The sequence below is a fragment of the Vidua chalybeata genome (genome assembly GCF_026979565.1).
Source record: "Vidua chalybeata isolate OUT-0048 chromosome 37 unlocalized genomic scaffold, bVidCha1 merged haplotype SUPER_37_unloc_1, whole genome shotgun sequence".
Classification (NCBI taxonomy): domain Eukaryota; kingdom Metazoa; phylum Chordata; class Aves; order Passeriformes; family Viduidae; genus Vidua; species Vidua chalybeata.
The window spans coordinates 11077-36253 of NW_026530303.1; the positions used below are offsets into that span (position 1 = coordinate 11077).

At 50.1% G+C, this 25177-nt stretch overlaps 3 protein-coding genes across 3 annotated transcripts in view; 1 reads left to right on the top strand and 2 right to left on the bottom strand.

The window, feature by feature from the left end:
* On the bottom strand, positions 1-4330 carry LOC128782740 (INO80 complex subunit E-like). Its single transcript, XM_053933214.1, has 7 exons — positions 4201-4330; positions 3114-3184; positions 2343-2395; positions 2177-2252; positions 1493-1544; positions 1278-1394; positions 1-455 (listed from the first exon to the last, which is right to left on the bottom strand). Exons 1-7 carry the CDS (start codon positions 4282-4284, stop codon positions 216-218), a joined length of 693 nt encoding a protein of 230 aa, XP_053789189.1. The 5' UTR covers positions 4285-4330; the 3' UTR covers positions 1-215.
* A 1742-nt stretch (positions 4331-6072) lies between these two features.
* LOC128782739 (ABC transporter F family member 4-like) lies at positions 6073-13544 on the top strand. The gene is made up of 4 exons (XM_053933213.1): positions 6073-8515; positions 10656-10800; positions 11348-11440; positions 11939-13544. The coding sequence occupies exons 1-4, from the start codon at positions 6203-6205 to the stop codon at positions 12049-12051; spliced, it is 2664 nt and encodes an 887-aa protein (XP_053789188.1). The 5' UTR covers positions 6073-6202; the 3' UTR covers positions 12052-13544.
* Positions 13545-13641: 97 nt separating this feature from the next.
* Positions 13642-25177, bottom strand: part of PAGR1 (PAXIP1 associated glutamate rich protein 1) — a gene marked incomplete at its 5' end in the record, with an annotated part of 12710 nt that continues 1174 nt past the window's right edge. The window contains 7 exons of the mRNA XM_053933218.1: positions 13642-14073; positions 15916-15998; positions 17273-17424; positions 18600-18687; positions 19185-19286; positions 19748-19849; positions 20315-20763. Coding sequence (XP_053789193.1) covers positions 13889-14073; positions 15916-15998; positions 17273-17424; positions 18600-18687; positions 19185-19286; positions 19748-19849; positions 20315-20763 — 1161 coding nt within the window. The remainder of the gene's footprint in view (positions 14074-15915; positions 15999-17272; positions 17425-18599; positions 18688-19184; positions 19287-19747; positions 19850-20314; positions 20764-25177) is intronic.

The following is a 25177-nucleotide window of genomic DNA, read 5'->3' on the forward strand; positions in this document are numbered from 1 at the left end:
GTCACTCGGGCAGGTCGCTGGTCACTGGTCACTTGCTGGTCACTGGTCACTCGCTGGTCACTCGGTGGTCACTGGTCACTCAGGGAGGTCACTGGTCACTCGGTGGTCACTGGTCACTCGGTGGTCACTCGGTGGTCACTCGGGCAGGTCTCTGGTCACTCGGTGGTCACTCGGGCAGGTCGCTGGTCACTGGTCACTCGCTGGTCACTCGGTGGTCACTCGGGCAGGTCGATGACCAGCTCGTCGTCCCCGTCCAGGGGGTCGTCGCTGCCCTCCCCCTCCCCCTCTCCGGGGTCGCTCAGGAGGCGCCGCGGGAGCGTGGGGGGCACGGGGGGCGGGGCGGGGGGCGGGGCCAGCGCCGGCGGGGGGAGGGGCGAGCCCGGGCCACGCCCCCCGGACAGCCCCGCCCCGGCCCCACCCCCAGCGAAGGGCAGCGGGGGAGGGGCGGGAGGGGGCTGGGGGGGGAGGGGAGAGAGAGAGAGGGAGGGGTCAGTGAGGAGTGACCACTGAGTGACCACTGAGTGACCACTGAGTGACCACTGAGTGACCACTGAGTGACCGCTGCCCCACTGACCCCTGCATGACCCTGCAGTGACCACTGAGTGACCACTGAGTGACCACTGAGTGACCACTGAGTGACCGCTGCCCCACTGACCCCTGCATGACCCCACAGTGACCACTGAGTGACCACTGAGTGACCACTGAGTGACCGCTGCCCCACTGACCCCTGCATGACCCTGCAGTGACCACTGAGTGACCACTGAGTGACCACTGAGTGACCACTGAGTGACCGCTGCCCCACTGACCCCTGCATGACCCTGCAGTGACCACTGAGTGACCACTGAGTGACCACTGAGTGACCGCTGAGTGACCACTGAGTGACCACTGAGTGACCGCTGCCCCACTGACCCCTGCATGACCCCCAGTGACCACTGAGTGACCACTGAGTGACCACTGAGTGACCACTGCCCCAATGACCCTGCAGTGACCACTGAGTGACCACTGAGTGACCACTGCCCCAATGACCCTGCAGTGACCACTGAGTGACCACTGAGTGACCGCTGCCCCCACCGTGACCCCAAGTGACCCCTCCCCCTTTGCCCCTCCCCTTTGAGTGACCCCTCCCCCTTTCACTGACCCCACCCACTTTGCCCCTCCCCCTTTCAGTAGCCCCTCCCCTTTTCTCCCCCCTTGACTGACCCCACCCATTTTGCCCCACCCCTTTCATGGCCCCTCCCCCTTCACAGGCCCCGCCCCCTCCGCCCCTCCCCCCGTACCTGCCCCCTCCGCGTCCCTTTGCTGCGCCGGGCGGGGGAGGGGCGTGGCCGGGCCCCGCCCTGCGGGGGGAGGGGCGGGAACGACGCCGGGAAGGGGCTGTAGGGCGGCGACGCCATCTTGGGGGGAGGGACAAAAGTCAAGCCCCGCCCACTCCAAAAGTGGGCGGGGCTTGAAATGGGGAGGGGGGAGTTTGGGGTGGGGGAGGGGCACTCACCATGTAGGGGGAGGGGCCAAAGGCCGGCGGGGGAGGGGACGGCGAGCGGCGCCTGCGGGGGGAGAGAAGCGGATTGGCCACGCCCACTTCTGGTGGCGGCCATCTTGGATTTTTACCTCCATGGTGGTGGCCATCTTGGATTTTCACCTCCATGATGACGGCCATCTTGGATTTTGACATCCATAACGGTGGCCATCTTGGGTTTTGACGCCCCCAAAGGCGGCCATCTTGGATTCTGACCTCTCTGCTGGCAGCCATCTTGAATCCCAGCCATACAGATGCCCCACCCACTTATGGGAGTGGCCGTAACCACTTCTGGTGGCGGCCATGTTGAATTATGTCCCGTCCCTCTGAGGGCCGTCATGCTGGGGCCACGCCCACTTCTGGCAGCCATTTTGAACCCCAACAAGTGAAGCGGCCATTTTAAAGTCACCCACAGCTTTAAACCCCTCCCACAAAGAGGGAGTGGCCATCTCAAAGCCCCACCCACTTCTAGCGACCATCTTGAAGCCCCACCCATTAATGGCAGCCATCTTGAACCCCCACCCACCTCAAGATCCGCCATTTCGGAACCCCACCCAACCCTCGGGCGGCCATTTTGAAGCCCAGCCCGCTCCATCCGCCATCTTAAAGCCACACCCACCCCTGGCCGCCATCTTGGCCGCGTCTTAACCCCTTCCTGACCTCTTGGCGGGCGTTGGCTCCGCCCCCTTGGCGCCGTCCCCGTCGCTGTTGTCGGACGACGCCGTCGCCTCCGAGTCTGGGGAGGGGGAGGGGCCAATCAGAGGGGTGGGGGAGGGGCGGAGCCATGCCCAGGATTGACCTTTGACCCCTCCCCCCCCCGAGGTACCTGAGGAATCATCGTCGACGTTCTCGTACTGGAGGAGCCGATCCAGGAGGAAACTGAGGAAGAAATGGCAGAAATTGGGGGTTTTGGGGGGAAAAATAACAACAACAAAAATAAAAATAAAAAAACAAATCTTAAAAAAAAGGGATTTAGGAATAAAAAAAGGTTAAAAATAAAGGATAGAAAGTAAAAAAAAAAATAGAAATACAAATGAAAACAAAAATTAAAAAACAATAATAGCAAAAAATAAAAATAATAATATCTAAGAAGAAATAAAAATTTGGAATTTCAGGAAGAAAATGAAAATTTAAAAGAAAGCTTTTAAAAATTGGGAATTTCTGAAGAAAAATAACCTGGAATTTTGGGAAGAATCAGAAAAAAAATAAAAATCAGGGTTTTTTAGGGGAAAGAAACAAATAAAAATTGCAATAAAGAGAATGTTTGGGGGGAAAAATGGACATTAAAATTGGGAATTTGTGCAGAAAAGTCAAATTAAAAAAGTATTGAGAATATTGGGAAAGAACTTAAAAATATTTAAAACTGGGAATTCTGGAAAAAATAAATTAATATAAAATTAAAAAAAGGTAACTTTGAGGGAAAAAATACTTGAAAAACTTAGGAATTTAATAAAAAAGCCTCTAAAAACTTAGAATTTTGGAGATAAAAAAAATAATTAAGAAGAAATTGGGAATTTTCGGGGGGGATTTTTAAGGAACTTGAAGAATTTTAAGAAGAAAGGAGTTTTTTTGGGGTGAATTCTGCTGGTTTTGGTACCTTTTATCCCGGGACACCTTCAGGAGTTTGCGCTGGGCCCTCCTCAGCTCCTCCTGGAAACATTCCTGCTCCTGGGGGCGGAGCCAACGGGTGGGCGTGGCCGCTTTAGCCACACCCACCCACCATGGGGGATGGCAAAACAACCCCCAAAATCCCAGCCCCCAAATCCTCGGATTTCACCCCAAAATTTCACTTTTTTCCCCCCTGAAATTTGTCTCTTTTTTCCCCCAAAATCCAGCTTTTTCATGCCCAAATTGGGTCCTTTTCCCCCAAAAATTTCATTTTTTTCCCCTCCAAAATTCACCTTTTTTGCCCCAAAATATGGGGTTTTTCCCCCCCTCCAAAATTCAGCTTTTTCACCCTAAATCTTCTCTTCTTTCCCTCCCAAAATTGAGCTTTACCCCCTAAAATTTGGGCTTTTTGTCCCTGAAACTTGGCAATTTTTTTCCTTCCAAAATTCAGCTTTTCCACTCCAAAATTCAGCTTCCCCCCCCCCCCACCCAAATTTGGTTTTTTACTCCTCCAAATTCACCATTGGCCCCAAAAGATTCTATTTTTTTATTACCAAAATTCAGCTTTTTTCTCCTAAAATGTCACATTTTTTCCACCTAAACATTTTTCCCCAAAAAAATTTGGCTTTTCCCTCCCTAAATTTGGCTTTTCCCCCCCCAAAATTCAACTTTTTATCCTCAAAATTTGGCTTTTTTTTTATCCCACAAAATTCAGCCTTTCTTCCCTCCAAAATTCACCATTTCCCCCAAAATTTGGGGAGTTTTCCCCACAAAATTTGGCTTTTCCCCTCTGCAAAATCCCCATTTTCCCCCAAAATCCCCATTTTCCCCCCCAATTCCCCCCTTCCCCCAAAACCTCCCAATTTCCCCCCAAAACCCCAACTTTTCCCTCAACTTTTCATTTTTCACGCCCAAATTTTCAATTTTTCCCTCATATTTTGAATTTTTTCCCTCAAATTTTTCCCGTTTTCCCCTCACCCCCCCCCGACCCCCCGTGCTCCCCTCAAGCCAAGCCCCGCCCCCTTCGCTTCCCGCCCTTTTAGGCCACGCCCATCACGCCGTGCCCCGCCCCTCACGTAGAGCAGCAGCTTCAGGCGCCGTTTCAGGGCCCGGCAGCGCCGTTTGTAGCCGCCGCCATCGCCCTCGCTCGCCCCGTTCATGGCGGACAAGCCCCGCCCTTCCCCTCGCTCCTCATTGGCTCTCACCTTCCCGCGCCGCCCTCTGATTGGTTGGCTCTGCGGAAATCCCTCCTGGCACTTCCGGGTTCTTTCTCCGAGCGTGACTGGCTGAGCGCGTTAAGTCCCGCCCGCTGGCGTTGCTGATTGGTTGTTGCTTCACAGGGCTGGGATTTCATTGGGTGCTGCTGCTGTCAATCACTGCAAAACTTTTCCCCTCCTCTGCTTTACCGCTATTGGCTCCGCAGTTTTGTCCCACCTCCAGCCACTTCTTATTGGCTGGTACGGCTCCAAGCCGCCTTCTGATTGGCTTAAGCGGCCGCCGTTCATTTCCGCACGGTATTCCGCTGTCTACGCGCTCCTATTGGTCAGCGCTTCTTAGCGCCGCTTTTGATTGGCTGCTGCCGCTGCCGCTCAACGCCATCTCGCTTTTTCCTCGCCTCCATTGGTTGATGTGACTTCCGGGTTTATAGCGTTTTCCCCTCATTGGTTCTCGCGCCTCAAGCCCCGCCCCGCTGTCTTTTATCTCAATCCTCATTGGCTGCCGCCCTGAGGGCGCAGAAATGGCGGCGGCGGCGGCGCCGAGCGGCTGCGAACGGTACCGGGAGGGGGGAGGGGAGGCACCGGAGACCCCCGGGGGCCACGCCCTGCGCTGGCCACGCCCCCGAGGCGACCGCGCCCTGCTTGACCACGCCCTTTTTTCCCCCGCAGGGCGCCGGTTTGCGGCGAGGCCGAAAGCGCATGCGCGGAGCTGGAAGGGGGCGTGGCCAGCGGGGACCACGCTTTGTGCGTGGCGCCCCCTGGCGGCCAGCGGGAAGGGCGGGAAAATGGGGCAAATGGCGGGAAAAATGAGGGAAAAGGCGGGAAAAGTGGGGGGAAAGGCGGGAAAAACGGGAGCGGGGAGGAGGAAGAGGAGGAGAGGAAGGAAAAGGCGGGAAATGGGGAAAAACTGGAGGAAAACGGGGTGAAAATGAGGAAAATGGAGGGCGAGGAGGAGGAGGAGGAAGAGGGGAGGAAGGAAAATGGGGGAAATCCGGGAAAAATTGGGGAAAACGGGGTGGAAAAGGGGGAAATCGGGAGTGAGGAGGAAGAGGAGAGGGAAACTGGGGAGAAAATGGGGGAAAACGGCACAAAAAGGAGGAAAATCGGGGGCGAGGAGGAGGAGGAGGAAGGTGAGGGTGAGGAGGAAGAAGAAAGGAGGGAAAACGGGGTGGGAAAAGGAAAAATGGGGGAAAACCCAAAAAAATCCGGGGAAAATGGGGAGAAAAAGGGAAAATTTGGGGGTGAGGAGGAGGAGGGGGATGAAGATGAGGAAGGGGAAGGAGAGGAGGAGGAAGAGAGGAGGAAAATTGGGGTGAAAAAGGGAAAAAATGGGGAAAAGCCAGAAAAATCTGGGGGGAATGGGGTGGAAAAGGGGAAAAATGAGGAAAAAATGGTGCAAAATGGGGCAAAAATGGGGAAAAGTGAGAGCGAGGAGGAGGAAGAGGAGGAGGGGGAGGAAAATGGGGTGAAAAGGGGAAAAATTGGGGAAAACAAAAAAAAATCTGGGGAAAATGGGGAGAAAAAGGGGGAAATGGAGAGGGAGGAAGAGGAGGAGGAAGAAAAAAGGAGGAAAAACGGGGCAAAAATGAGGAAAATTGAGAGCGAGGAAGAGGAGGAGGAAGAGGAGAGGAAGAAAAATGGGGTAGAAAAAGGAAAAAATGGGGAAAAATCCAAAAATTCTGGGAAAAATGGGGCAAGAAAGGGAAAAATGGAGAGTGAGGAGGAGGAAGAGGAGGAAGATGAAGATGAAGAGGAGGAAGATGAGGAAGAGGAGGAGGAGAGGGAGAAAAATGGGGTGAAAAAAGGAAAAAATGAGGAAAAATCCAAAAATTCCGGGAAAAATGGGGAGAAAAGGGGGAAAATGGAGAGTGAGGAGGAGGAAGAGGAGGAAGAAGAGGAAAGGAGGGAAAACGGGGCTAAAAAGGGGAAAAATGAGGAAAAAATGGGGAAAAATGGGGCAAAAATGAGGAAAATTGAGAGTGAGGAAGAGAAGGAGGAAGAGGAGAGGAAGAAATTTGGGGTGAAAAAAGGAAAAAATGGGGAAAAATCCAAAAAAATGAGGAAAAATGGGGTAAAAAGGGGGGAAATGGAGAGTGAGGAGGAGGAAGAGGAGGAGGAAGAGGAAAAGAGGAACAATGGGGTGAAAAAAGGAAAAAATGAGGAAAAATCTAAAAATTCCGGGGAAAATGGAGGGGGAAAGGTGGAAAAAATGGGAAAAACCGGGACAAAAAAGAGGAAAATTGAGAGTGAGGAGGAGGAGGAGGAAGAGGAAGAGGAGAGGAAGAAATTTGGGGTGAAAAGGGGGGAAAGTGGGAAAAAAGGGGGAAAAATGGGGCAAAATGGGGCAAAAAGGAGGAAAATTGAGAGTGAGGAGGAGGAGGAGGAAGAGGACAGAATAAAAATTGGGGTGAAAAGGGGAAAAATTGAGGAAAAATCCAAAAATTCCAGGAAAAATGGGGAGAAAAAGGGGAAAATGGAGAGTGAGGAGGAGGAAGATGAGGAGGAGGAAGAGGAGAGGAAGAAAATTGGGGTGAAAAGGGGAAATAATGGGGGGAAAGCGACAAAATCTGGGAAAAATGAGGAGAAAAAGGGGGGAAAAGAGGAAAAAATGGGGAAAAACGGGAGAAAAAGGAGGAAAATTGAGAGTGAGGAGGAGGAAGATGAGGAAGAGGGAGATGAGGAGGAAGAGGAAGAAGAGAGGAGGAAAAATGGGGAGAAAAAGGACAAATTCAGGGCTGAGACGGGAAAAAACCACCCGGGAAAGGGAAAAAATGGGGGGAAAAAAGGAAAAATGGAGAGTGAGGAAGAGGAGGAGGAGGAGGAAGATGAGGAAGAAGAAGATGAGGAGGAAGATCCGGGCGGGAAAAACAGGAAAAAAACGGGAAAAATCGGGGAAAAGAGGCAAAAAGTGACCAAAAAACGGGTCAAAAAAGCGAAAATTGAGAGTGAGGAAGAGGAGGAGGAGGAAGAAGAGGAAGAGGATGATGAGGAAGAAGATCCAGGCCAGAAAAATAGGAAAAAAATGGGCAAAAACGGGGAAAAGAAACAAAAAACGGCAAAAAACCGGGAAAGAAAGGGGAAAATGGAGAGCGAGGAAGAGGAAGATGAAGATGAGGAGGAAGAAGAGGAGGAAGAGGAAGATCCAGGCAGGAAAAGTGGGGAAAAAACGGGAAAAATCGGGGAAAAGAAGCAAAAAAATGCAAAACATGGGTCCAGGAAAGCAAAAATTGAGAGTGAGGAAGAGGAAGATGAAGATGATGAGGAGGAAGAAGAAGATGGAGGCAGGAAAAGTGGGAAAAAAACGGGAAAAATCGGGGAAAAGAGGCAAAAAAACACCAAAAATGGGGCCAGAAAAGTGAAAATGGAGAGCGAGGAAGAGGAGGAGGAGGAAGAAGAGGAGGAGGAAGAGGAAGATGAAGATCCAGGCAGGAAAAGTGGGAAAAAAACGGGAAAAATCGGGGAAAAGAGGCAAAAAATGACCAAAAACGGGGCCAAAAAAGTGAAAATGGAGAGCGAGGAAGAGGAGGAGGAGGAAGAAGAGGAGGAAGAAGAAGATGGAGGCAGGAAAAGTGGGGAAAAAACGGGAAAAATCGGGGAAAAGAGGCAAAAAACAGCAAAAAATGAGGCCAAAAAGCGGAAAATTGAGAGCGAGGAAGAGGAAGATGAGGAAGATGACGATGAGGAGGAAGAAGATGAAGAGGAAGATGAAGATCCAGGCAGGAAAAAAATGGGAAAAATCAGGGGAAAGAGGCAAAAAATGACCAAAAACGGGGCCAAAAAAGCGAAATTTGAGAGTGAGGATGAGGAAGATGAGGAAGAGGAGGAAGAAGAGGAAGATGAAGAGGAAGATCCACGCGGGAAAAGTGGGGAAAAAACAGGAAAAATCCGGGAAAAAAGGCAAAAACCAGCAAAAAACGGGGCCAGAAAGGGGAAAATGGAGAGCGAGGAAGAGGAGGATGAAGAGGAGGAGGAAGAAAAACCCAAAAAAACCCCAAAAATTCCTCCCAAAATTCCCAAAAAAGCCGATTTGGGCTCGGATTCCGAGGATTCCGAGGATTTGCCGCTGGCGAAATGGGCGGGAAAACGGCAAAAGCGGGAACGGGAGGAAGAGCAGGGGAGGAGGAAGAGGAGGAGGAAGGAGGAGGAAGAGGAGCCGTGGTGGAAACCGGGAAAGGTGAAAATGGGGAAATTTGGGGGGAAATTGGGAGTTTTGGGGAAAAATTGGGAGGAAATTGGGATTTTGGGGGGAAATTTTGGGAATTTTGGGGGAAAATTGGGAAAAATTGGGAGAAAATTGGGATTTTTGGGGTTTTTTTTTTTGGAAAATTTGGCGATTTTTAGGGAGGATTTTGGGGGGATTTTTGGGGGAATTTGGGGGGAAATTGGGAAAAAAAATTGGGGGCAAATTGGGATTTTGGGGGAAATTTGGGGATTTGGGGGGATTTTGGGATTTTGGGGGGGAATTGAGATTTTTGGGGAAAATTTGGGGGACTTGGGGATTATTTGGGAAAATTTGGGGGATTTGGGAAAAATTTGGGGGAAAATTGGGGTTTTTGGGGGGATTTTTGGGGAAATTTTGGGAATTTGGAGGGATTTTGGTAAAAAATCAGGGATTTTTGGGGCAATTTTGGGATTTTTAGGGAAAATTGGGAATTTTGGGATTTTTTGGGGAGGATTTATTGCATTTTTGGGGAAAATTTGGGGGAAAATTGGGATTTTTGGGGGATTTTTTGGGAAAATTTTGGGAATTTGGGGGAATTTTGAGAAGAAATTGGGGTTTTTGGGGGGAATTTTGGGATTTTTGGGGAAAATTGGGAATTTTGGGATTTTGGGGAAGGATTTATGGGATTTTTCGGGGAAATTTGGGATTTTTAGGGAAAAATGTGGGGGGAAATTGTGTTTTTGGGGGGATTTTTGGGAAAATTTTGGGAATTTGGAGGGATTTTGGTAAAAAATCAGGGATTTTTGGGGCAATTTTGGGATTTTTAGGGAAAATAGGGAATTTTGGGATTTTTGGGGAGGATTTATTGCATTTTTGGGGAAAATTTGGGGGAAAATTGGGATTTTTGGGGAAATTTTGGGAATTTGGGGGGATTTTGGAAGGATTTGGGATTTTTGGGGGTAATTTTGGGAAAGAATTGGGGATTTTCAGGGGAATTTGGGGATTTTTAGTGGAAGATTTTGGGGTTTTGGGAAAATTTGGGGATTTTAGGAGAAAACTGGGGCTTTGGGGGCAATTTTGGGGAAATTTGGGGAAAAAAGTGGAATTTTGGGGGATAATTTTGATAATTTTGGGGGAAACTTGGGAAAAATGGGAATTTCTGGGAGAGTTTTGGGATTTTGAGGGGAAATTTGGGGAAATTTGGGATTGTGAGGGGACTTGGTGGGAATTTGGGTGGAATTTTTGGATCTTTGGGGAAATTTTGGGGGTTTTGAATGGAATTTGGGGAATTTTGGGGGAATTTTGGGATTTTTTGGGAAAAACTTGGTATTTTGGGGGGATTTGGGTGGATTTGGGGGGGAATTTGAGGAAAATTTGGAGATTTTGAGAGAATTTTTGGGGGGCATTTCGGGTGGAATTTTGGGGGATTTTGGGAATTTGAGGAGGATTTGGGGGGGATTTTGGGAAAACTTTGGGATTTCTGGAGAATTTTGGAGGATTTGGGGGTTTTGAGAGAGACTTGGGGAGAACTTTGAAATTCCGGGAGGAATTTTTGGGAATTTGGGGGGATTTGGGTGGACCTGGGGGAGTTTGGGGGAATTTTGGGGATGTTTGGGTGGATTTGGGGAATTTGGAGGGGGGTTTTTGGGATTTTGGGGGGGTATTTTTGGGATTTTGGGGGGGAATTTGGGGATTTTTGGGAGGTTTGGCGGGATTTGGGGAATTTGGGGGAGAATTTTGGGGGGATTTTTGGGATTTTGGGGCGTTATGAGGTGAAAATCGTTGATTTTGGGAGCTCCGTGTGGATTTTGAGGGATTTGGGGTGGAATTTGTGATTTTTGGCAGAACTTTCGTCATTTTGGGGCGACCTCCGAGAGTTTCGTGGGTGGAATTTTTTTTTTTTTTATTTTTTGGGGAAACCCGAATTTTTTCGGCTTTCCCCAAAAATTTGCGGGATTTTTGCGGGAAACCCGAATTCTGGACAGATTTGGGGCGGAATTCCCGAAATTCTGGATTTCTCCAGAATTCCCTTGGATCTCCCCCAAACTCCCGCCAAAAAAATCCCGAATTCCCGCCTCAGTTTCGCGCCAAATCCCCTCTGGGGGGCGTGGCTTGGTGAAACCCCGCCTCCTAACGCAAGCCCCGCCCCCAGGACCCGCCGGAAGTGGCGCGGCTGAAGCGATACCTCCGAGCCGCTGGGGGGCGCCCTAACTACAAGCAGCTCTTCCGGAAGTGCCGCAGCCGCCGCGAGGCCCTGGAGGCGCTCCGGGGCGCCCTGCGCGACCTCGGCCTCCGCGGTAGCGCCGATTTTGGGGCAAATTCCGCGGAATTTGGGGCTTTTTGGGGGATTTTCGGGGGGTTCGGGGAGGTTTGAGGGGGTTTGGGAGGATTTTAAGGGGATTTAAGGGGTTCAGATGGGCCCTGCGTGGGGTGGGACTCCATGGTAAAGGGAGGGGATTTGGGAAATTTGGGGGAGATTTGGGATTTTGGGGGAAATTTTGGGATTTTGGGTGAAATTTGCAAACTTTGGGTGAAATTTTGGGATTTTGGGTAGAATTTTGGATGAAATTTTGGGGAAATATTGGAATTTTGGGGGGACGGTTGGAGGAGAATTGGGGATTCTGGGTGGAATTTTGGGGGAATTTTGCGATTTTGGGGGGAATTTTGGGTGAAATTTCGGGGTTTTGGGGGAATTTCGCGGCGTTGGGTGGAATTCTGGCGGAATTCCGTGATGTAGAGGGGGATTGAGGTGGAATTTCGGGTGGAATGTCGGGATTTTGAGGCAGATTTTGGGGGATTTGGGGATTTTTGGGTCCACTTTGGGTCGGTTTTGGCCTTTTCCAGGCACCCCCTCCCTGGCCCGGTGCCGCCGCCTCCGCCGGCGCCGCGAGGAAAAAGCCGAACTCGCCGCCCTCGACGCCTCCAACATTTTACCCGGTAAAAACCCAAAAAAAAACCAAAAAAAACCCCCCAAATTCACCCCCTTTTAACCTTTTCCCTTCCCTGTGAAAACCCCCAAAATTATCCCAAAAAAATGCCCAAAATCGCCCCAAAAATCGCTGTGAAAATGCCCAAAAATCCCCTCAAGATCACTCCAGGCCTCCGCCCCAAAAATCACCAGAAAAACGCCCAAAACCGCCCCAAAAATTGCCCCAAAATTCCCCGAAGAAACTGCCCCGAAATCGCCGCGAAAATCCGCAAAGTCGACCCGAAGAAACGGACGTGGAAAATCCCCAAAATTACCCGAAAAATTGTCCCAAAATTGCTGCTAAAAACCCCGAATTCACCCAAAAAATCAACCCAAAAAATCACCTGACATCGCCACGAAATTACCCAAAAATCACCGTAAAAATCCCCAAAAAAGCCAAAAAATTGCTGTAAAAAAAACCAAATTTCCCAAAATTCCCTCTTTTTAATCTCTTCCCTCCCCCCCAGCGCGATCCCGCCGGAGAAACCCCGAAAATGCCCCAAAATCGCCGCCGAGGTCGCCCCTCCCCCCTCCGGACTGGTCGCGGCTCCGCGGCGTCGTCAGCTCCGACAGCGAGTGAAGGAAATCGGGGGTTTTTTTTTTGGGGGGAATTCTTGGACTTTTGGGTTTTTTTGGACTCAGCGTTTGCGCCGTGAAAATGCACAAAGTCGCCATAAAAAAAAAAAAAAAAAAAATCGCTGCAGAAACGAGAAAATCGCTGTGGAAAATCCCCCGAAATCACCAGAAAATCACCCCAAAAATCGCTCTGAGAATCCCCAAAATCACCCCAAAAAACTGCCCCAAAATTTGCTGTGAAAATCCCCAAAAATCGCTAAAATCACCAGAAAATCACCCCAAAAAATAGCCCCAAAAATCGCTGTGAAAATCCCCGAAATCACCAGAAAATCACCCCAAAAATCGCTGTGAAAAATCCCCTAAATCACCCCAAAAATAGCCCCAAAAATCGCTGTGAAAAATCCCCAAAATCACCAGAAAATCACCCCAAAAATCGCTGTGAGAATCCCCAAAAATTCCCCAAATCACCAGAAAATCACCCCAAAAATAGCCCCAAAAATTGCTGTGAAAATCCCCAAAAATAGCCCCAAAAATCGCTGTGAGAATCCCCAAAATTACCCGAAAAATTGTCCCAAAATTGCTGTGAACATCCCCAAAACCACCCAAAAAATCGCCAAAATCACCAGAAAAATCAACATAAAAATCACCAAAATCACCCAAAATTCAAACCAAAAAAATCACCAAAATAACCCAGAAAATGCCCAAAATTACCCCAAAAATCAGTGTAGAAATCCAAAAAATCACCAAAAAATCAACATAAAACCCCAAAAACCACCCAAAAATCAACAAAAAACACCCAAAAATCAACCAGAAAATTCACCCAAATATCACCCCCAAAGTTGCTGTAAAAATCCCCAAAATCACCCCAAAATTCATCCCAAAACCACCTAAAAATCCCGAAAAACGTCCCAGAAATTGCTGTAAAAAAACCCAAAAACCACCCCAAAATCAACCAAAAAATCACCCAAAAATCAAGCAAAAAAATATCACCAAAATCACCCCAAAATCAGTGTAGAAATCTGAAAAATCACCCAAAAATCACCAAAAAATCAACATAAAAACCGCCAAAACCACCCAAAAATCACCAAAAAATCACCCAGAAAATCCCCAAAATCACACCAAAAACCAAGGTAAAAATCCCAAAAATCACCCAAAAATCAACAAAAAAACACCCAAAATCACCCAAAAAATCAATGTAAAAATCCGAAAAATCACCCAAAAATCAAAATAAAAACCCCAAAAAACACCCAAAAATCAACAAAAAAATCACCCAGAAAAATCCCCAAAATCAGCCCAAAAATCAATGTAAAAATCTGAAAACGCACCCGAAAATCACCCAAAACATCAACGTAAAACTCCTGAAAATCACCCAAAAAACACCCAAAAATCACCAAAAAATCAACATAAAACCCCCAAAAACCACCCAAAAATCAACAAATAAATCACCCAAAAAATCCCCAAAATCACCCCAAAAATCAATGGAAAAATCTGAAAAATCACCCAAAAAATCAACGTAAAACTCCCGAAAATCACCCAAAAATCACCGTAAAACTCCCTAAAATCACCCGAAACCGCCGAAAAACGACCCAAAAGCTCGAGGAGTGATGGGAACTTTCATTGTTTTGGGTGGAATTCCCGGCGTTTTGGGGTTCTCCGGCGTGTCAGAACAAACTTTCGCTGTTTTGGGTGGAATTCCCGGCGTTTTGGGGTTCTCCGGCGTGTCAGAACAAACTTTCGTTGTTTTGGGTGGAATTCCCGGCATTTTGGCGTTCTCCGGCGTGTCAGAACAAACTTTCGCTGTTTTGGGTGGAATTCCCGGCGTTTTGGCGTTCTCCGGCGTGTCAGAACTTGCGGTGCCGCAGGAAGAGCCCCGGGGGCCGCTTGGGGCCGGGGCTGCGCTCGCCCTCGGCGGGGAACAGGTCCCGGCCCGTCCTCAGGATCTGCTCCTCGAGCTTCTTGTGCCGCTTCATGTCGGACAGGACCTTGTCCAGGCGCGCCTCGCGCTTCTGCCCGCGGCTCGGGGGCCCTGCCGGAGGCAAAAGTCACCTTTGGGGGGGGCCCGGAACCGCCCCGAGAGCCGCCCGGAAATCCCCGCGGAAACGCCCAAAATCAGCGCGGAAAACGCGGTGGGAATGTGCCAAAGTCAGCACAAAATCGCTGGGAAAATGTGCCAAAATCAGCACAAAAAACGCGGTGGGAATGTGCCAAAGTCAGCACAAAATCACAGTGGGAATGTGCCAAAATCAGCACGAAATCGCTGAGGAAATGTGCCAAAAATCGCGGTGGAAATGCCGCGAGATCAGCGCGGAAACCGCGGTGGGAATGTGCCAAAATCAGCGCAGAAATCGCAGTGGAAATGTGCCAAAGTCAGCCCAAAAACCGTGGTGGGAATGTGCCAAAATCAGCCCAAAAACCGCGGTGGAAATGTGCCAAAATCAGTGTGGAAACCGTGGTGGGAATGTGACAAAATCAGCCCAAAAACCGTGGTGGGAATGTGCCAAAATCAGCCCAAAATCGCAGTGGGAATGTGCCAAAGTCAGCCCAAAAACTGCAGTGGGAATGTGCCAAAATCAGCACGAAATCGCTGAGGAAATGTGCCAAAAATCGCGGTGGAAATGCCGCGAGATCAGCGCGGAAACCGCGGTGGGAATGTGCCAAAATCAGCACAAAATCACAGTGGGAATGTGCCAAAATCAGCACAAAAACCGCGGTGGGAATGTGCCAAAATCAGCCCAAAAACCGCAGTGGGAATGTGCCAAAATCAGTGCGGAAACCGCGCTGGGAATGTGCCAAAATCAGCACAAAAAACGCGGTGGAAATGTGCCAAAATCAGCCCAAAAACCATGGTGGAAATGTGCCAAAATCAGTGCGGAAACCGCGGTGGGAATGTGCCAAAATCAGCCCAAAACCCGCGGTGGGAATGTGCCAAAATCAGCCCAAAAACCGCGGTGGGAATGTGCCAAAATCAGCCCAAAACCCGCGGTGGGAATGTGCCAAAGTCAGCACGAAATCGCTGGGAAAATGTGCCGAAATCAGCACAAAAATCACAGTGAAAATGCACCAAAATCAGCCCAAAAACCGCGGTGGGAATGTGCTAAAATCAGCGCAGAAATCGCCATGGAAATGTGCCAAAATCAGCACAAAATCATTGCAAAAATCGCAGTGGAAATGCGCCAAAATCAGCCCAAAAATTGCTGTGGAAATGCCATGAAATCAGCCCAAAATTAGCCCAAAAATCGCAGTGAAAATGCCACAAAATCAGCCCAAAATTACCAGAAAATGAGACAAAAACTCACCCAGAAATTGGTGTAAAATGCACAAAACCACCAAAAAAAAAATTGCCCAAAAATCGCTGTGAGAATGCACAAAATCATCCAAAAAATCACCGTGAAAATTGTTCCAAAACTGCTGGAAAAATCCCCAAAATCGCCAGAAAATCACCCAAAAATCACCCAAAATGGATGTAAAAATCACCAAAATCACCCCAAAACCACCAAAAATCACCCCAAAACCCCTGAAAATATCCCGAAAAATCCCCCCAAAAATTGCAACAGAAGACCCAAAAATCCCCCCAAAAACTCTGAAAATGCCCCCAAAACCCCTGAAAATCTCCCCAAAAACCCCAAAATTGTCCCAAAAATCCCCCCAAAATGGCCCAAAAATCCCCCCAAAATGGCCCAAAAATCCCCCCAAAACCCAACAGTCACAACAAAAAAAAAACCAAAATCGCCCTAAAAACCACCCCAAAATCCCCCAAAATTCATCCAAAAACCACAAAAACTCCCCCAAAAATCCCCCCCAAAACCCCAAAATCCCCCCAAACCCCAAAACCCGCGGAATTCGCCCCAAATTTGGGGTTTTGGGGTACCTGGGGTGCGGCGGCGGTCGATGAGGGCGGGGTTGGGGGGGAGGGGCTCGTCGTCAAAGTCGAATTCCGTGGGGGGAGGGGGCCTGAAAAATCGGGAATTTGGGGTTAAAATTCCTCGGGATTGGGCAAAAATTCCTTTTGGGAATTTCGGAGCTGTAAAGAGCAAAAAATTTGGGGTTTTTTGGTTGGGATTTTGGGGGGCTCGGGTTGAATTTTGGGCGTTTGTGGCCTGAAAAGTCCTGGATTGAGGGAAATTTGAGCCAAACGAAGAATTGCAAAAATTCTCCTTGAGCTGCACCAAAAAGGCCGAAAAATTCCCCCAAGATTTGCCCCAAATGCATCCTAAACCCATCCTAAACCTTCCTAAATCCATCCTAAAACCCTAAATCCATCTCAAACCTTCCTAAATCCATCCTAAACCTTCCTAAATCCATCCTAAATCCATCTCAAACCTTCCTAAATCCATCCTAAACCCATCCTAAACCTTCCTAAACCCATCCTAAACCTTCCTAAATCCATCCTGAATCCCTAAACCCATCCTAAACCTTCCTAAATCCCCAAATCCATCCTAAATCCATAAATCCATCTCCAAATGCATCCTAAACCTTCCTAAACCTTCCTAAATCCCCCAAAATCCATCCTAAATCCATCCTAAACCTTCCTAAATCCTCCAAAATCCATCCTAAACCTTCCCAAATCCATCTCAAATCTTCCTAAACTCATCCTAAATCCATCCTAAACCTTCCCAAATCCATCCTAAACCTTCTCAAATCCATCCTAAACCTTCCGAAATCCATCTCAAACCTTCTCAAATCCATCCTAAACCTTCTCAAATCCATCTCAAACCTTCCTAAACCTTCCTAAATCCATCCTAAACCTTCCTAAATCCATCCTAAACCTTCTCAAATCCATCTCAAACCTTCCTAAATCCATCCTAAACCTTCTCAAATCCATCCTAAACCTTCTCAAATCCATCCTAAACCTTCCGAAATCCATCTCAAACCTTCTCAAATCCATCCTAAACCTTCCAAAATCCTCGATTTTCCCTCGGAAATGGCCCCAAAATCCTCCGAAAATCGCCCAAAATCCGCCCCAAACCACCCAAAACCCCCCCAGAATGGCCCCAGAACGTCACAAATCCATCCTAAACCTTCTCAAATCCATCCTAAACCTTCTTAAATCCATCCTAAACCTTCCGAAATCCATCCTAAACCTTCCCAGATCCACCTCAAACCTTTCCAAATCCTCGATTTTCCATCCAAAATGGCCCCCAAATCCCCCCAAAATCGCCATAACACGGCTCTAAAACCGCCCAAAATCCCCCCAAAACCCCCCCAGAATGGCCCCAGAACGTCACTTTTGCTCCTGGGCGTCGCGCTGGGGGCTGCCCGCGGGGTCGGCGGCGTCCTCGGCGTCGCTGGGGGGCTCCGGGGTGGGCAGGCGGCGCGGGCGCGGGGCGCCGCGCAGCGGGAGCAGCCCGGCGCGGCCCCAAACCCGCCCTGAACCATCCTAAACCCATCCTAAACATTCCTAAATCCATCCTAAATCCATCCTAAACCTTCCTAAATCCATCCTAAACCTTCCCAAATCCCCCAAAATCCATCCTAAATCCATCCTAAACCTTCCTAAATCCATACTAAATCCATCTCAAACCTTCCTAAATCCATCCTAAATCCATCCTAAATCCATCCTAAACCTTCCTAAATCCATCCTAAACCTTCCCAAATCCCCCAAAATCCATCCTAAATCCATCCTAAACCTTCCTAAATCCATCCTAAATCCATCCTAAACCTTCCGAAATCCATCCTAAACCTTCTCAAATCCATCCTAAACCTTCCGAAATCCATCCTAAACCTTCTCAAATCCATCCTAAACCTTCTTAAATCCATCCTAAACCTTCCGAAATCCATCCTAAACCTTCCCAGATCCACCTCAAACCTTTCCAAATCCTCGATTTTCCATCCAAAATGGCCCCCAAATCCCCCCAAAATCGCCATAACACGGCTCTAAAACCGCCCAAAATCCCCCCAAAACCCCCCCAGAATGGCCCCAGAACGTCACTTTTGCTCCTGGGCGTCGCGCTGGGGGCTGCCCGCGGGGTCGGCGGCGTCCTCGGCGTCGCTGGGGGGCTCCGGGGTGGGCAGGCGGCGCGGGCGCGGGGCGCCGCGCAGCGGGAGCAGCCCGGCGCGGCCCCAAACCCGCCCTGAACCATCCTAAACCCATCCTAAACATTCCTAAATCCATCCTAAATCCATCCTAAACCTTCCTAAATCCATCCTAAACCTTCCCAAGTCCCCCAAAATCCATCCTAAATCCATCCTAAACCTTCCTAAATCCATACTAAATCCATCTCAAACCTTCCTAAATCCATCCTAAATCCATCCTAAATCCATCCTAAACCTTCCTAAATCCATCCTAAACCTTCTCAAATCCATCTCAAACCTTCCTAAATCCATCTCAAACCTTCCTAAATCCATCCTAAACCTTCTTAAATCCATCTCAAACCTTCCTAAATCCATCCTAAACCTTCCCAGATCCACCTCAAACCTTTCCAAATCCTCGATTTTCCATCCAAAATGGCCCCCAAATCCCCCCAAAATCGCCATAACACGGCTCTAAAACCGCCCAAAATCCCCCCAAAACCCCCCCAGAATGGCCCCAGAACGTCACTTTTGCTCCTGGGCGTCGCGCTGGGGGCTGCCCGCGGGGTCGGCGGCGTCCTCGGCGTCGCTGGGGGGCTCCGGGGTGGGCAGGCGGCGCGGGCGCGGGGCGCTGCGCAGCGGGAGCAGCCCGGCGCGGCCCCAAAACCCGCCCTGAACCATCCTAAACCCATCCTAAACATTCCTAAATCCATCCTAAATCCTCCAAAATCCATCCTAAACCTTCCGAAATCCATCGTAAACCTTCCCAAATCCATCTCAAATCTTCATAAACTCATCCTAAATCCATCCTAAACCTTCCTAAATCCATCCTAAATCCATCCTAAACCTTCCGAAATCCATCCTAAACCTTCCTAAATCCATCCAAAATCCATCCTAAACCTTCCGAAATCCATCCTAAACCTTCTCAAATCCATCCTAAACCTTCTTAAATCCATCCTAAACCTTCCGAAATCCATCCTAAACCTTCCCAGATCCACCTCAAACCTTTCCAAATCCTCGATTTTCCATCCAAAATGGCCCCCAAATCCCCCCAAAATCGCCATAACACGGCTCTAAAACCGCCCAAAATCCCCCCAAAACCCCCCCAGAATGGCCCCAGAACGTCACTTTTGCTCCTGGGCGTCGCGCTGGGGGCTGCCCGCGGGGTCGGCGGCGTCCTCGGCGTCGCTGGGGGGCTCCGGGGTGGGCAGGCGGCGCGGGCGCGGGGCGCTGCGCAGCGGGAGCAGCCCGGCGCGGCCCCAAACCCGCCCTGAACCATCCTAAACCCATCCTAAACATTCCTAAATCCATCCTAAATCCATCCTAAACCTTCCTAAATCCATCCTAAACCTTCCCAAATCCCCCAAAATCCATCCTAAATCCATCCTAAACCTTCCTAAATCCATACTAAATCCATCCTAAACCTTCCGAAATCCATCCTAAACCTTCTCAAATCCATCCTAAACCTTCCGAAATCCATCCTAAACCTTCTCAAATCCATCCTAAACCTTCTTAAATCCATCTCAAACCTTCCTAAATCCATCCTAAACCTTCCCAGATCCACCTCAAACCTTTCCAAATCCTCGATTTTCCATCCAAAATGCCCCCAATCCCCCCAAAATCGCCATAACACGGCTCTAAAACCGCCCAAAATCCCCCCAAAACCCCCCAGAATGGCCCCAGAACGTCACTTTTGCTCCTGGGCGTCGCGCTGGGGGCTGCCGGCGGGGTCGGCGGCGTCCTCGGCGTCGCTGGGGGGCTCCGGGGTGGGCAGGCGGCGCGGGCGCGGGGCGCTGCGCAGCGGGAGCAGCCCGGCGCGGGCCCCAAACCCGCCCTGAACCATCCTAAACCCATCCTAAACATTCCTAAATCCATCCTAAATCCATCCTAAACCTTCCTAAATCCATCCTAAACCTTCCCAAATCCCCCAAAATCCATCCTAAATCCATCCTAAACCTTCCTAAATCCATCCTAAATCCATCCTAAACCTTCCGAAATCCATCCTAAACCTTCTCAAATCCATCCTAAACCTTCCGAAATCCATCCTAAACCTTCTCAAATCCATCCTAAACCTTCTTAAATCCATCCTAAACCTTCCGAAATCCATCCTAAACCTTCCCAGATCCACCTCAAACCTTTCCAAATCCTCGATTTTCCATCCAAAATGGCCCCCAAATCCCCCCAAAATCGCCATAACACGGCTCTAAAACCGCCCAAAATCCCCCCAAAACCCCCCCAGAATGGCCCCAGAACGTCACTTTTGCTCCTGGGCGTCGCGCTGGGGGCTGCCCGCGGGGTCGGCGGCGTCCTCGGCGTCGCTGGGGGGCTCCGGGGTGGGCAGGCGGCGCGGGCGCGGGGCGCCGCGCAGCGGGAGCAGCCCGGCGCGGGCGATGCCCTCGTAGAGGCGCCGGATGTCGGCGGGCGCCGGGAGCCACCCGCCCGGCGGCTCCGCTCCTTCCTCCTCCTCCTCGCTCCAGGGCACCCCCCACTCCTCCTCTTCCTCGTCCTCCTCCTCCTCGTCCTCCTCGTTGTCGTCCTTGGGGGCCGCTCCCGGCGAGTTTTGGGGATTTTCCGGGGGGTTTTGGGGATTTTCCGGGGGGTTCTGGGGGGATTTGGGCGGGGAGGTGGGGGGAGGGGTGAGGGAGAGGGTGTGGAGGGGAGGGGGGGAGGGGAGAGGGGGGGGAGGGGAGGGGGGTGGACATGGGGGCTTGGGGGAAAAATGGGGGGAAATGGGGAAAAATGGGGGAGAGAATTGGGAAAAAAAAAGGGGGAAATTGGGGAAAATGGGGGGAAATGGGAAAAAATGGGAAAAAATGAGAAAAAATGGGGGGAAATTGGGGAAAAATGGGGGGGAATTGGGGAAAAATGGGGGGAAATTGGGGGAAAAAATGGGGGAAATTGGGGAAAAATGGGGGGGAATTGGGGAAAAATGGGAGAAATGGGAGAAAATGGGGAGAAATTGAGGGAAATTGGGAAAATTGGGAAAAAAATGGGGGAAAATGGGGAAAAATGAGGGGAAATTGGGAGGAAAAATGGGGGGAAATGGGAAAAATTGGGGGGAAATGGGAAAAATGGGGGAAATGGGGGAAAATGGGGGGAAATGGGGGAAAATGGGGGAAATTGGGAAAAAATGGGGGAAATGGGGAAAATGGGACAAAAATGGGGCAAAATAGGATTAAAATTGGGAAAATTGGGGTTAAAAATGGGGAAAATTGGGCAGAAATGGGGGGAATTGGGAGAAAAATGGGGGGAAATTGGGGGAAATAGTGGGAATTGGGATGGAATGTGGAAAATTGGGAAAATTGGGGGGAAATGGGGGAAATTTGGGGGAAAGTGGGAAAAAATGGGGGGAAATTGGAGAAATGGAAAAAAATAGAAAAAATTGGGGAGAATGGGAAAAAATGGGGAAAATTGGGGGAAACAGGGGAAATGGGGAAAAACGGGGGAAAAATGGGAAAAAATGAGGAAAAAATGGGGGAAAATGGGGAAATTTGTGGGGAAAAGGAAGAAAGGGGTAAATTTGGAAAAAAAAATTGGGGTTTTGGAGAAGAAATTGGAGAAGTTTAGGGGGTTCCGGGGAAAGGGGGAGAAAAAATGGGAATAATTGGGGAAAATTGGGGAAATTTGGGGTTTTGATGGGGAGAAAGAAGAAGAAATGGGGAAAATTTTGGGTTTGGGGGGAAATTTGAGGAAAATTTAAGAAAAAAATTAGGGAATTTGGGGGGGAAGGGAGGAAAATTGGGAGAAATTGGGGAAATTTGGGCATTTGGGGAGGAAAAATGAGAAAAAAATGGGAAAATTTGGGGGTGTGGGGGGAAAGGGGGAGGAAATTTGGGAAAAATTAGGGAAAATTGGGGAAATGTGGGGGTTTGGAGTGGAAAGATGGGAAGAAATGGGGAAATTTTGGGTTGGGGGGGAATTTGTGGGAAAAGTGGGAGAAATTGGGGAAATTTAAGAAAAAGTTTGGAAAATTTTGGGGAAAAGGAGAATAAAGGGAGAATTCAGGGGAAATTGGGGAAATTTGGGGGTTTGAGGAGGGAATTTGGGAAAAAATTGGGAAATTTGGGGGGAAAAGGGGGAGTAAATTTGGGACAATTGGGGAATTTGGGCAGTTTGGGGGGAAATTGATGTTTTGGGGGAGAAAATTGGGAAAATTTGGGGAAATTTGGGGTGGGGATGGGGAAAAAGGAAGAGAAAAAGGAAATAAGAGGGGAAAAACGGAGATAAATTTCTGAATGTGAGGGAAAAATTGGGATGGAAGAATCCCAGTTTGATCCATGAGGAGCTCCCAGTTCAATCCCAGCTTCCCCAGTTTGATCCCAGTGCTCCCAGTTTGATCCTAGTTCTCCCAGTTTGATCCCAGTCTGATCCCAGTGCTCCCAGTTCGATCCCAGTTCAATCCCGGCGCTCCCAGTTTGATCCCAGCACTCCCAGTTTGATCCCAGTTTGATCCCAGCGCTCCCAGTTTGATCCCAGCGCTCCCAGTTTGATTCCAGTCTGATCCCAGTTCGATCCCGGCGCTCCCAGTTTGATCCCAGTTAATCCCAGCGCCCCCAGTTCAATCCCAGCGCTCCCAGTTCGATCCCAGTTTGATCCCAGCGCTCCCAGTTCGATCCCAGCGCTCCCAGTTCGATCCCAGCGCTCCCAGTTTGATCCCAGCGCCCCCAGTTTGATCCCAGCGCCCCCAGTTCAATCCCAGCGCTCCCAGTTCGATCCCAGTCCCAGTCCGTTCCCGGTGCTTTATTTCTCTCCCTGAGGGAATCTCCCACCATTTCCCTCCCCCCCTTCCCCCCTCCCCTCACGGCGCCACCGCCATCTTGCCCCGTGACGTCACCGCGACCCCTCCCCAACCATCCCCTCCCGTCCCCGCCAGCCCCGCGACCCCCGGGACCCCTCCGGGCCTCACTCACCGAGCGCCGCCCTTCCCCCAGCGCCTCCGGGGGCTCCGAACCGGCGGGGCCGAGCCCGAGCCCTCACTCAGCTCCCCGCCGCCATCTTGGCCGCGCCTCCCGCCATTTTTTATTCGCTCCCTTCCCTCCCTTCACGCCACCGCGCCTGCGCAAAGCGCGCAGAACTACACCTCCCACCAACCCCGCGGTGAAACCGGAAACAAGGCGGACCTTATCGCTGCTGGCCAATCGCGGAGAGGGAGGTGGGAGTGGCAGCGGCGCCGCCCAATCGGGGCTGAACGATGGCGCGGCGCTGCGGGCGGCGCTGTGTGTGGCGGGCGCGGCGCTGTCGGTGTACGCGCTGCATGTGGAGCACGAGGCGGCCAGGGACCCGTCCTACCGAGCCGCCTGCGACCTGGGGCCCTCCGTGTCCTGCACGCGGGTGTTCTCCTCCCGGTAAAAGCACCGGGAACGGCCCCGCGGGCAACGGGAGGGGGCGGGCGGGAACGGCAGTGGGCGGGGCTTGCGTGAGGCGGCGGCCAATGGTGGTGAGGGGAAGGGCTGGCCGCTAGGGGGCGCTGCTGGCGGGAACGGGAGTGGGCGGGGCTTGCGTGAGGGAGCGGCCAATGGCCGTGAGGGGAGGGGCGGGGCGGGAAGGGGAGTGGGCGGGGCTTGCGTGAGGGAACGGCCAATGGTGGCGAGGGGCGGGGCCTCGTGAGGGCAAATGGGCGGGGCTTTGGAGGGATTACGGGGAAAGGGCGCGTCTTATTTAAGGGGCGGGGTTTATGTTAATTAGACCCATATATGGCATAAAGGTGGGCGCTGTACATCCATATATGGGCATGGAGGAGTGGCTTGTGTCCATGTATGGTCACAAGGCGTGGTTTGATGTTATGCCCATATATGGATGTGAAGGTGTGGCTTCAGATGATGCCATATATGGCCAAGAGGCCGGGCTTATGTTTGTATTCATGAAGGGGGAGGGGCTTGTACCAGTTATGTCCATATATGGGCATGAAAGTGAGGGTTGTGTCCATATAAGGTCATAAGGGTGTGGCTTGTTGGTTGTTCCACATATGGGCATGAAGGTGTGATTTTCATAATTTATTTCCATATTGGGCATGAAGGTGTGGCTTGTGCAGGTCATTTCCATATATGCATATGAAAGTGTGATTTGCATAGTTTCTTTCCATATATGGGCATGAAGACATGGCTTGTGTTGGTTATTTCATATATGCATATGAAAGTGTGATTTGCATAGTTTATTTTCCATATATGGGCATGAAGGCATCATTTGCATAGTTTATTTCCATATATGGGCATGAAGGCGTCATTTGCATCATTTATTTCCATATATGGGCATAAAGGTGTCATTTGCATAGTTTATTTCCATATATGGGCATGAAGGTATCATTTGCATTGTTTATTTCCACATATGCATATGAAGGCATCATTTGCATAGTTTATTTCCATATATGGGCATGAAGGCATCATTTGAATCGTTTATTTCCATATATGGGCATGAAGGCGTCATTTGCATAGTTTATTTCCATATATGGGCATGAAGGCATCATTTGCATCGTTTATTTCCATATATGGGCATGAAGACATAATTTGCATTGTTTATTTCCGTATATGGGCATATGAAGGCATCATTTGTATAGTTTATTTCCATATATGGGCATATGAAAGGCATCATTTGCATAGTTTATTTCCATATATGGGCATATGAAGGCATCATTTGCATAGTTTATTTCCATATATGGGCATGCAGAAGGTGTCATTTGCATCGTTTATTTCCATATATGGGCAGGAAGGCGTCATTTGCATAGTTTATTTCCATATACGGGCATGAAGGCGTGGCTTCTGCTCTCTGCCAGATGGGCGTGTGGCCATGTTCTGCCCATATATGGCTATGGAGGCGTGGTTAACACAGCTATGACCATATATGGGCATGAACAAGTGGGGTTGGCTGTGGGGGTGTGGCTTAAAGACCAGCAAGGGGCGTGGCTTACCCACCTGTGCACACCATATATGGGTACGGGGGGTGTGCCTGCCTGGCTTCGTGGGCGTGTCTCGGTGTTGCCACGCCCCTTTTGCAGGTGGGGGCGTGGCCTGGGGCGGTGGAGCCGGTGCTGGGCGGGGACAGCGCCCTGAACGTCCCCAACGGCGCCATCGGGCCTGCTCTTCTACCTGCTGCAGGGGCTGCTGGGTAATAACGGGGACCGGGGG

What these genes read in the sequence shown, in the direction of transcription:
- LOC128782739 (XM_053933213.1), top strand. Translation starts at nt 6,203, where the DNA reads ATGGAGAGTGAGGAGGAGGAAGAGGAGGAAGAAGAGGAAAGGAGGGAA. An exon ending in GCGCGACCTCGGCCTCCGCG is followed by an intron (nt 10,801 to 11,347) that starts GTAGCGCCGATT and finishes GGCCTTTTCCAG; the next exon opens with GCACCCCCTCCCTGGCCCGG. An exon ending in CGCCTCCAACATTTTACCCG is followed by an intron (nt 11,441 to 11,938) that starts GTAAAAACCCAA and finishes CCTCCCCCCCAG; the next exon opens with CGCGATCCCGCCGGAGAAAC.
- LOC128782740 (XM_053933214.1), bottom strand. Translation starts at nt 4,284, where the DNA reads ATGAACGGGGCGAGCGAGGGCGATGGCGGCGGCTACAAACGGCGCTGC. An exon ending in AAGGTGTCCCGGGATAAAAG is followed by an intron (nt 2,396 to 3,113) that starts GTACCAAAACCA and finishes TTTCTTCCTCAG; the next exon opens with TTTCCTCCTGGATCGGCTCC. An exon ending in CGTCGACGATGATTCCTCAG is followed by an intron (nt 2,253 to 2,342) that starts GTACCTCGGGGG and finishes CCCCCTCCCCAG; the next exon opens with ACTCGGAGGCGACGGCGTCG.